The sequence below is a fragment of the Cetorhinus maximus genome, chromosome 4 (genome assembly GCF_964194155.1).
Source record: "Cetorhinus maximus chromosome 4, sCetMax3.hap1.1, whole genome shotgun sequence".
NCBI classification, from domain to species: Eukaryota; Metazoa; Chordata; class Chondrichthyes; order Lamniformes; family Cetorhinidae; genus Cetorhinus; species Cetorhinus maximus.
In genome coordinates, this window is record NC_135882.1 from 176318115 (window position 1) to 176330169 (window position 12055).

General features: G+C 44.5%; 1 protein-coding gene across 4 annotated transcripts in view; it reads right to left on the bottom strand.

The window, feature by feature from the left end:
* lama3 (laminin, alpha 3) overlaps positions 1–12055 on the bottom strand; it is a 500534-nt gene that overhangs the window by 288103 nt on the left and 200376 nt on the right. For all 4 annotated transcript variants that reach the window (XM_078541180.1, XM_078541178.1, XM_078541182.1 and 1 more), the window contains exons 9-10: positions 11434–11524; positions 5098–5229 (exon numbers count right to left, since the gene is read on the bottom strand). In XM_078541180.1, the coding sequence (XP_078397306.1) occupies positions 5098–5229; positions 11434–11524 (223 nt within the window). The remainder of the gene's footprint in view (positions 1–5097; positions 5230–11433; positions 11525–12055) is intronic.

Genomic DNA, 12055 nt, shown 5'->3' on the forward strand with positions numbered 1-12055 from the left:
TTTCTCACGTGTCGGTACAGACTGGATGGACTGAAGGGCCTCTTCTGCACTGTGATTCTGTGAAATGGGAGAGAACTCCCCTAATCTGCAAAATAGTGTAAAGGGGATCTTGAGATGGACACATGGCCTTGGTTTGACACCTCATCCAAATGAAACACCTCTGATAATGCAATGCGCCCTCAGTACTACACTGGAGTCAGCTTTTATTTTTGTGCTCAAGTCCTGGAGTAGGACTTAAACCCAAAACCCAGAGGCAAGACTGTTACTGACTGATGACACATAAGACTCTCATGCATTAGAGATGGTCATTGCCCTGGTACTTATGTGGCATGAATGTTACTTATCAACCCAAGCCTGAATGTTGTCCTGATCTTGCTGTGGGCACCAATGGCTTCTGAAGAGTTGCAAATGGAACTGAGTACTGTGATATCATCAGTGAACATTTGCACTTTCAACCAGGTTCCACCAGGGTCACTCAGCTCCTGACCTCATCACAGCTTTGTTCCAAATATGGCCAAAAAATCTGATCTCCCAAGATGAGGTGAGAGTGACTGCCCTTGACAAGGCAGCATTTGACTGAGTGTGGCATCAAGGAATCCTAGCAAAACCGGAGTCAATGAGAATCAGGGGAAAATTCTCCATTGGTTGGGGCCATACCTTGCACAAAGGAAGATGGTTGTGGTTGTTGGAGATCAATCATCTCAGTCCCAGGGCATCATTGCAGGAGTTGCACAGGATAGTGTCCTCGGCCCGACCATCTTCAGCTGCTTCACCAATGACCTCCCTTCCATCATAAGGTCAGAAATAGGGATGTTCGCTGATGATTGCACAATGTTCAGCACCATTCGTGACTCCTCAGATACTAAAGCAGTCCATGTCCAAGTGCAACAAGACCTGGACAATATCCAGGCTTCTCCTCCAACTCACACACCATTCTGACTTGGAACTATATCACCGTTCCTTCACTATTTCTGGGTCAAAATCCTGAAACTCCCTTTCTAACAGCACCGAGGATGTACCTACAGCACAGGGACTGCAGCGGTTCAAGAAGGCAGCTCACCACCACCAGGGCAATTAGGGATGGGCAATAAATGCTGGCCTAGCTAGCGAAGCCCACATCCTGTGAGAGAAAAAAAGTTTAAAAACCTTCTGATGGTGGGAAGGTCACTGATGAAGCAGTTGAAGCTGGCTGGGTCTTTCTTTTTTTCTCAGCATTAATCCATTGAGGCATCAAGGCCACTTTTTTAACCTTACTTGTATAAGGAAATATTTTCTACGCTATGTGTAAATACCTTACACATGCATTTTCCACTCAGGAAATGGTAAACTATTGAAACTAGCTGCTATGTTGGTATTTTGGAGGAACTCTGGATGTGCTTGGTCCTGATTCACATGTTGTTGTACCACCAATGAGTTCATTAAATAAGTCTGAAATAGAAACAGAAAATCCTAGAAATACTCAGCAAGTGTGCCATCATCTGTGGCAAGAGAAACAGAGTTAATGTTTCAGATTGATGAACTGAAAGATGTTAGAACTGTGTTCTTCATTGCAAGATCCGCGAGCCAGTGGCTGCTCCCATCGGCACTAAGTGCGGTTCTCCGACTCCATCCGTCCATTTGCAGTAACCGCTTTATCCTCAGAGGGTTGTGGTAAGGGAGCCCAATCCAGCATTATATTCCTATTTATTTTATTTTTAACATTAAAAAATGTGTACCGAGCCTATCAAAAGTCAGTCTTCTTTGCATGTCAACAATGTGCTCCAATAAGTATATCTAAGTATGTGCATTGTATAGTAACAGTTATATTACCATAGCATCCACCATAGAACTAGCAGAGTACTCAACCGTTGGTGTCGTGTATTTTTTTGGTCCAAGTGAGTTACTGGAGTAGTAAGCAATGCTAATTTAGTAGTCGATGTGGCTCTCACACTGCAGGTTTTCTGCTAAAGTGGCCCTTGCTTGAAAAATAGTGAAGACAGCTGTGTAAGAGATTCACCAGTTCATAAACAAGTACAGAGTCAGGGAAAATGAGGGGTTTTGTTGGGCTGATCACGGGGAGGGCATGGATGAACAAAGGGAAAAATCTCTGATAGGATGGAGGACAGCAGCGATTAAAGGACAAAAGGAATGATGGTGGATATTAATAGGCCAAGTAAAGAAACAATAGGTGGGACCAGAGGAGGAGTAAATAGTCCCTGAGAAAATAGAGCCAATAATTATGATCTAAACTTATTGTTAAGGTCAGAGGATGTAAAATGCCTAACAGAAAGGTAAAACACTGTTCCTACATTCCCTACATTACAACAGTGACTACACTTCAAAAGTACTTAATTGGCTGTAACGCACTAATGGATGTCCATTGGTCATGAAGGGTGCTATATAAATGCAAGTCTTTCAGTTTAACTCATTTTATTCACTTTCATTTTTATTGTTATAATAAAAGGTCACAACTTGAAACGCCAATGTTGGAGATAAAAGCAAAATACTGCGGATGCTGGAAATCTGAAACAAAAATAGAACATGCGGGAAAAACTCAGCAGGTCTAACAGCGTCTGTGGAGAGAAAAAAAACCAGAGTTAACGTTTCGAGTCCGTATGACTCTTCTTCAGAGCTAAAAGAGAGAAAATAAAGAGCTTAGTTCTGAAGGAGAGTCATAAGGACTTGAAATTTTAACTTTTTTTTTTCTCTTCACAGGTGCTGAGTTTTTCCAGCATTTTCTGTTCTTGTCCCAATGTTGGAGGCCCAATTACTGGGCCTGGAGCTCAAGAGCCTCAGCAATCCCAAGAGGATCCAAGCAGGAAGTCCCCTCCAACAGCAGCGTTTCAGCTCTTTGCTGCCGGTGGCCTTGTCATTGGGAGATAGAGCCTCTGGCTCCAGCAGCACCCCCCCACACTGAGGGAGCTGACGGCCTTCACAAGTAGCAGGAGGCCACCCTGCTGCCATCAAAATGCCAGCAAGCCTTCTAATTCATCCCTAATTGGGGATTTAATATGTAAATTGGCTGCCTGCCTTCGTTCAGCGGCTCACCACAGCCTTCTCAAGGGCAATTAGGGATGGACAATATATGCTGGTCTAGCTAGTGATGTCCACATCCCATGAACGAATAAATTTACAAAAAGCCAATCCATTTTCCAGGCCGTACTGTGAAACATCCCCAGCAGCGAAAATGTATTGGGAAGGTGTCCCAGCGTAGCTCCACGCTATTTTCCCAGCCCACCATGCCTTCAAACCTGCTAGCGTGGAATTGGGGAAAGTCAACTCTATACTTCTAAAGAATCACAGGATCACAGAATCTTAACAGTGGAGGCCATTCAGCCCATCGTGTCTACACTGGCTCTCCAAATGAGCATTATGACCTAGTGCCATTGACCTGACTTTTCCCTGTACCCCTGCACATTGTTTCTATTCAAATAATCATCTAATGCCCTCTTGAATGCCTTGATTGAACCTGCCTCCACCAAACTTCCAGGCAGTGCATTCCAGACCCGAACCACTTATTGTGTGAAAAAGTTTTTTCTCACCTCACATTTGCTTCTTTTGCAAATCATTTTAAATCTGTGCCCTCTCATTCTCAATCCTTTTACAAGCAGGAACAGCTTCTCCCTATCTACTCTGTCCAGCCCCCACTCATGATTTTGAACATCGCTATTAAATCTCCTCTTAGCCTTCTTCTCTCCAAGGAGAACAATCCCAACCTCTCCAAACTATTTTTGTAACTGAAGTTTCACATCCCTGGAAGCATTCTTGTAACTTCTTCTGCACTCTCGCCAATGTGTTCACATCCTTCCTATTACGTAGCACTCAGAACTGTACACAATACTCTAGCTGAGGTCTAACGAGTATCTTATATAAATTCAGCATAACCTCCCTGCTCTTGTACTCTACGCCCATATTAATAAAGCCCAGAATACTATATGCTTTATTAACTGCTCTCTCCACTTGAACTGCCACCTTCAATAATCTAAGCACATATACACCCAGATCCCTCTGCTCCTGCACCCCCTTCAAAATTTCACCCCTTATTTTATATTGCCGGTCCAGGTTCTTCCTACCAAGATGCATCACCTCACACTTCTCCACATTGAACTTCATCTGCCACCTATCTGCCCACTCCACCAACTTGTCTATGTCCTTTAGAAGTTCTACACTGTCCTCCTCGCAGTTCACAACACTCCCAAGCTTCGTATCATCCGCAAACTTTAAAATTGTCCCCTGCACACCAAGATCTAGATAATTAATAAATATCGGAAAGAAAACTGTATTATGTTTGTAAATAAAGTCTACTGTATGTATATTCAGAAAGGTTACATCTTAGTTACAAGATATGTACGAACATGCGAATTAGGAGCAGGAATAGGCCACTCAAGCCTGCTGTGCCATTCAATGCGATCATGGACTCAGGGAGATTGGAGCGCGCATGTGCAAAAAACCGCTGGCCCCAACTCTCACAGGTAACGCTGCTACCGCTCGCGTATTACACTGGGCGGGACCTAATTGGCCCACCCACATAATATGGCGGTGCGGAGCCGATTGCTACGACAGGGATTAGTTGAGGCATTTAAGGGGAAGCTTGATTAAAAACATGAAGGTGAAAGAAATTGAAGGATATATAGATAAACTGGGATGAAGTAAGGTGGGAGATGTTCGGGTGGAGCATAGACCAGTTAGGCTGAATGGCTATGCCTTTGTTGTAGATTCTATGTAATTCTGTGCTAGTCTGCAAGAAGTATGAATACGTGTGTTAAATTTGCACTTTCTGGATTCTCTACAGAGTCAATGCCCATTGGCCCCAACCAAATGAGGTGTCTGTCCAGCTGGTCGGACTCAAACTTGGAGGACAACTGAGGTTGTCACATTGTTACAAGGATCATAACCAGTGTGAATTTCAGAGCCCAAAATGTAAGCATGCACAACATACTTAAATCAGAGATCAGATCATCATCTCTGGATTACAGGTGTCAAATTCTCCAACCGGAATAGACAAAATGTTAGATTGTTGACATTGCCAGTTGCTAGGAACTGTGCAAAAGAGTATTTTGCTGGGTCTGTGAAGAATGTAAATCCTTAAAGACATATGGATAAAGCTGTAATACATACAGAGGCACTGAGGAAAGTTGTAGTATCCATGGGAACATCTATCGCAGTTTTCACCACTGAACTGAGGTTTGCAGCGACATCGACCTGTTGTTCCGTCACATCCATCTGTAAATTCAGGGTTACACCTGCAGGCTGAAGAGAATAAGATACCATTTTCATGTTTCATTTATAAATCGAATTTAAAACTCTCATCCATGTGTTCAAATCTCTCAGACAATGCTGGAAGTACTCAGCAGGTCAGGCAGCATCTATGGAGCAAGAAATGGAATTAACAGAGTTAACCATTCTGATAAAAGGTCACCAGACTGAAATGTTAATTCTGTCTCTCTCCCCATAGGTGCTAAGTATTCTTTTTTTTTAGCATTTTCTGTTTATATTTCATATTACTGGCATCTGCAGTATTTTATTTTTGCTGAAATCCTTCCATGGACTTGACACTCCCTAACTCCTACAGATCAGAATATTAACCTCTTGTGTGCCCTATGTATTCATCGCTTCACCATTGGCTCTGTGTCTTAAGCTGCCTGAGCCCTAAGCACTGGAATTCCCTCCCTAAACCTCTCTGCCTCTTTCTCCTCCTTTATGACACTCTATAAAACCTAACTCTTTGACCAAGCTTTTGGTTGCCTATTCTAAAATTTCCTTATGTGGTCAGGTGCAAACTTTTGTTGATAATAACTCATATGAAGCAGCTTTACTATGATAAAGGCACTATATAAATGCAAAAGGCATAGGTAATCAAACTGAGATAATCAATGTAACTTGTTCAAGTGAAACATTTAATATATGTTGAACAATTTATTTAGAGGAAATTTGCAGCTGAAAGAATATTAAACAATATTTATATAATATAATAATAAGGGAGAGAGAAAACAGGGCACTACAGTCCTGTTAGCCTGACATCAGTAGTAGAGAAAATGTTAGAGTCTATTATAAAGGATGTGATAACTGGACACTTAGGCCGGAATTTTCCAGTCCCATTGGCATCGGGCGTCAAGGCGGGTCCGGGGGGTGGTGGTGGGCAATATGGTGAGAAGGTCAAAAGTCAGTTTCACGCTGTCGTGAAACCAGTTTGTGATTGTCCGCTCCACCTGTTAATGGTGGGCCACGTTTCCTGCTGCCACACGTGGGGAACCTAATTTCAATACTTTAGCATCCCTGGGGAGCTGCACTTCACTCAGGACTTCAAGGTTTGTTTGCCTACCTTGCTTTGGTCAGTGCTCAGGGTCACCAGCACACGGCTTCACAGCAGCACCACATCAGTTTTAGGGAGGCTCATGGGCAGGTCTCTACCTACCAGACCAGCTGTAAGGCGGGGGTGGCTTTTCAATGGCTGCAAGGCTAGGCTTGCATGGGGACGGGGGAGAAGTGGCCTCAGGCAAAGAAAGAGTCTGCAGGGTGAGGGCTGTACTGGGGAAGTGGGGTTTCCTAGGGTGTCTGTGGGGACACATGTTGACCTGTACAAGTGGTCTCATAATGGTGAGGGCTGAGCAGTCTCCAGAGGAGATAAGGCCAGATGGAGATGTGGGGGTGTATGTGAGAGAGTGAGTGAAATGGCAGTGAATGCATGATGGCCTTGCGAGTGTTGAGTGGCAGCACGGATGAGATCATTTTCTGCACTAGATGGCTGACCTCTTGTGTGCAACATTGGCACTGATCCACCTCTGCCACTGCCTTCCAAACCAGAGTGGTGAGACTGATGGGCCTCCTGTGACCACAGCAGGATTAGGAGACATCGCGGTGGGCCTCCACAGTGTCCAGAATGTGCCTCAGGAATGCATCACTGAATCTGGGGTCTTTTGGGGCTATGTCTTCACCGGAGCAGTCCTTAGCTGCATGCATTGAGAAGTGTGGGTACAGCTGCAGTTTAAATATGGTACCCTGCATGAGGAAGTGTTGAGGTAATGGCATGGCGGGCAAACTAGAGGCTACCCACCAGCGAGACAGCGTGTTTCCTGTGGTTGCATAATTAATGAGGCAGGTGTGGGATGACACGGCACGAAAACGGCTGCAGGTAAAACCACTCTTTTCCCAGCTGCTACTGCACTTAGTGAAAAAACTGGGCCAATTCTGCCCATTGTTGTACCAAACCTTGGTTCACATCGTGCCAGATTTGCACAAAGTGCGGTAGCGGGCAGGTAAAATGACGCTCTCCCCACTGGCTGCGATGGCAGGTTTTCACGCTGCATCATTCCAATCCCACCACGTTATTTATGCATTGCCAGGAAACACGCCATTCGATGGCGAGTGGGCTCACACCACCAAACACACCTGACACCAGCGGACAAGGAAAATCCTGGCCGTTAAACATGAATTTCAAAATAAAGTTCAGGTATTAAGAAATGAAATGACGGGCTGAGCAAAAATAAAACAATGTCAAAGCAATAAATTGATAAATAAAGAATAGCTATTAATAAGTATCACCATTGGGGTGTGAGAGGGACAGAGTCTGTTTGTCTGGCTCACTCCCAATCTCTTGATGCTGTCAGGAAGATATAATAATTCTCCTAATGTTATTGGAATTTATTGTAGAGTAATAGAGGGGTCTATGTCTGTGTGTCTGCGCGTGTGTGTGTGTGTGTATCTTAATTTAATTAACGGCAGCTAGTCTAAAGGCTTTGATGTAACAGAAGGTAAGCTAGGTTTGAAATGTTAAGTAGGTAAACACGAGTGTAAAGGGAACACTTGCATTTTTAAATCAACCAGTTTAGATTGATTTCAAAGGAAAGGTGAACTGTTTCACCTAGCCAGGAGAAGTTAAAAAACAGTGTGTTTATTTTTCCCAAGGATTACTGGTAAAGTTGATGCTATGAGAGATTTTTTATTATTAGAGAGGTAAAGTCCAAAGACAGTGAAACAATGGGGTCTGCATTCAAAGTGGAAAATGTGGATAGAGGAGAGAAGGCTGTGTGCAAGAGAAGGCATTCTAAGATGTAACAAGTGTGGAAAAACCTCTAGCATCTAAGCCTCAAGCTGATGCCCACAAAGAATTGAAGTTAAGGAAACTCACTTTGAATTGGATTGTTCAGGGTATCGTGTTTCTTTGCCTGGGTCTTTTAAAATCTGTGTTTTATTGTTGCCTTAATGAAAGTATAACTGGGGGTTTGGACTAATTAGGGGATTTGGAAGTTATCATAGTAGTAATTTGTATGTCTATGTATGTACTTAAAATCATTTCTTCTATTAATAAAGATTTAATTTAATTTTGTAAGAAACCTATTAGACTCAGTGGTCTTATTACTACCGAATTCAAGGCACACATCTCAAAATACATGCAAATTGCAGAACGGTTGTGACAGTTGTTTCAAGTTTCCATTTGGGATTTGAGCAGCTCAGCATTTACCATCAGCTGGGCCATAACAATGCTCACTCACCCTAACCCACTGTGAGTGGGTGTGATTGTATTGGTGTGTGGGGGTAAGGGTGAGTGGTAATCTTGAGACTGCAAGTGAGCCAGACACACACACTCCCCCTCACTCATTCTCTCCATCATTCATTCACCCACTCTCTTCCTCTCTCCCACATTCACTCTCTTCCACAATCACTCACACTCTCCCACACTCATTCACTCCCACCACACCCAATCTCTCTCTCTCACACTCACTCTCTCTCTCTCTCTCTCTTCCACACTCACTCACTGGCCAGAATTTTCCAGCACTCCCGCGGTGGGGCAGGCGAGCCACTGAAATCTCCATTCATATCGGCAGCACTGGAAGATCCCGCTAGTGTGAGGGGCTGGAAAATTCCAGCCATTCTCTCTCTCCCACACTCACTCTCTCTATCTCTCTCCCACACACACTCTCTCTCTCCCACACTTACTCACTCAGTCACTCTCTCTCCCACACCCCTGGGCTGCAAGTTTCTTCACCCTCACCACGCATGCTGCCCCCCTACCTGCCTGCACCATAACATTCAGCCTCCTCCCCCACCCGGCCCGGCACAGCATCCTCCTCCCTCCCCCACCTGGCCTGGCGCAGCATCCTCCTCCCTCCCTCATCCAGCCCGGCACAGCATCCTCCTCCATCCCCCACCCAGCCCGGCAAAGCATCCTCCTCCCTCTCCCACCTGGCCCGGCACATCAGTCTCTTCCGTCCCCCACCCGGCCCGGCACGGCAGCCTCCTCTCTCACCTACCCAGTATGGCAGCCAGCCTCTCTCTCTCTACCCCTGCCCACCCCCCCACCATTAACTCTTTTTCCAGAGCACACTTGCTGCCGCCAGCATTGTTCCTCCAATCACTGACGTCTTCTCTCTCACATTTGCTGCTGAGAGCAAAAAACACGGGAGAGGGATGGCCTGTGATTGGAGGAGCGGTTTCTTTCAGAATCTTCCACTCCACTTGCCGTTATTTTGAAACCTACCTCCGGGGGCTACACGGGGGGGCTTCACAAACCACATCTGGCTCACGGGCTGCATATTGGACAAGCCAATGAAGTAGGTGTTAGAACCTTCTTAAAGGAGGAAAGAGAGATAGAGAGGTCGAGAGATTGAGGGAGGGAACCTTAGAGTTTAGGGCCGAATCAATTTGAGGCACTGCTGCCATTGATGAGGTGATTAAAACTGAGGATGCCAAGGAGCTAGGATGGAGGAGCACAGATATCCCAGAGGGTTGTGGAGCTGGAGGAGATTACAGAGATAGGGAGGGATGAGGACATGGAATGATTTGAAAACAAGGTTGAGAATTTTAAAATCAAGACATTGCTTATTGGCCATCTTGCATGCGTATAATTGAGGGTGACAACCCCAGTGTAGTAATGAGGGAGTGCTGAACTGTAGCTTAACTCTATCTACTTGTCCCATTGCTGAAATCCTTCAAAAGCTTTGAGGGGATGGGCCATTGCAGGATCAAAGAGGGCTGTTAAGTGGGTAGCACTCTTGTCTCTGAGTCAGAAGGTCATGGGTGAAAGCCTCATTCCAGAGATTTGAGCACATAATACAGGCTGACGCTCCCTCCTCCTTCAGTACTGAGTGTTTGCTGCACTGTTAAGGTGCGATCTTTCAAATGAGATGTTAACATTCTGGGGTTACCACTGGTCATAAACTCAACTGGACCAGCCATATAAATACTGTGGCTACAAGAGCACATCAGAGGCTGGGAATTCTGCAATGAGTAACTCATCTCCTGACTCCCCAAAGTCTGTCCACCATCTACAAGGCACAAGTCAGGCTAGATGTGTGCAGCTGCAACAACACTCAAGAAGCTGAACACCAGGACAAATCAGACCACCTGATCAGTACCCCATCCACCACCTTAAACATTCATTCCCTCCACCACTGATGCACAGGTGCAGCAGTGTGTACCATCTATCGGGTGCACTGCAGCATCTCACCAAAGTTCCTTTGATAGCACCTTCCAAACCCACGACCTCTACCACAAAGAAGGACAAGGTTAGCAGATGCATGGGATCAACACCACATGAAAGTTCCCCTCCAAGTCACTCACCATCCTGACTTGGAAATATATCACTGTTCCTTCACTGGCAGTTGGTCAAAATTTGGAACTCCCTCCCTAACAGCACTGTGGCTGTATATACACCGCATGGTCTGCAGTGGTTCAAGAAGGCAGCTCACCACTACCTTCTCAAGGATAAGTAGAGATGGATAATAAATGATCGCCTAGCCCACATTCCAGAAATGAATATAAAAAAATGAGGCCTCCACTCAGGTGGACTTAAAAGATCTGTTGGCAGTATTTCAAAGACCAGTGGGGGTCTCTCCCAGTGCCCGGCCTAAAATTTATCCCTCAACCAACATTACTAAAATAGAGGTTTTGGGCATTATTACATGTCGTCTGTGAGATCTTGAGTGAAAATTGGTTGTCATGTTCCCTGTAGTACAACAGCTTGAAAAAGTACTTCATATGCTACTTTTGGACATCTTGAGGTAGTGAAAGCCACAATATAATGCAAGCCTTCTTTCTTTCTTTTCATTGGGTTAGGTAGCCATAAAGAAAAGTGTAGAATAAAGAGGGAATACAGAAATTTTTTAAAAAATCTCCTAGCAGTCTATTTTCACTGCAATTCTTTGAGCAATAAAAAAAATAAAACTGGAAACTCCTCGCATTTTGAAATGTTGTTGAGAAATAACAGATGGTTAACTTTAACAAAACCAGACTGACAGGATCAGGGGTAATGCTGGTGTCACGCCCTGACCAATTTTACTCACATTGGAAGTCAATGGTTAGCAACATCTGGTGGGTCGCAAAACTGGCATTGCGCCTGATCCCATGGGATTCCCGCCCCATGAGATAGGTTAAAATTACGCGCAAAATTTTCAGTGGAGAGTTTTGCAGAGTCAATTTCACTCGTGGAGAAAGAAAATCACAGGAAAAACGTACGTAAACAGCCATCCGCTGCTTCCTTTGGAACTTCAGATGGTCGATAATAAAATGGTGCACACCGCTCACAGTTTATTCCCGCAGTGTTGTGCTATGGAGAAAGTTAGAGACACATGACTCACCAAATCTTGTGCTACTGTGAATGCTTACTAGTCTGAGATAAGAAATTAGCATATTAACAATTGAGCTATTATTCTATGAAATAAGACTCAACCTCTCATGCTGACTTTTCAACTGGACACTTAAGATTTACAATATGGAAACTTAGCAAAAACAAACCTTTCCTTCATGTGCCAATTGCCACTGAATGAAGCTGTAATGGTAATTTTCTGTTAATAGCAATACTTATGCTTGTTTAAATCAGCTAAACAGGTTAGAAACATGCGATTGGTTTAGGGTTTATGCACAGGCTGGACTGTAGACAGTTAAATTCAAAGGCCATATCACAATCCCTCTCTAACAGCACTGTGGGACTGCAGCGGTTCAAGAAGGCAGCTCACCACCACCTTCTCAAGGGCAACTAGGGATAGGCAATAAATGCTGGCCTAGCCAGTGATGCCCCCATCCTGTAAATGATGGTGACTGTGTCACAGAAATCAGTTCTGTGTCAAGACCATTAAAA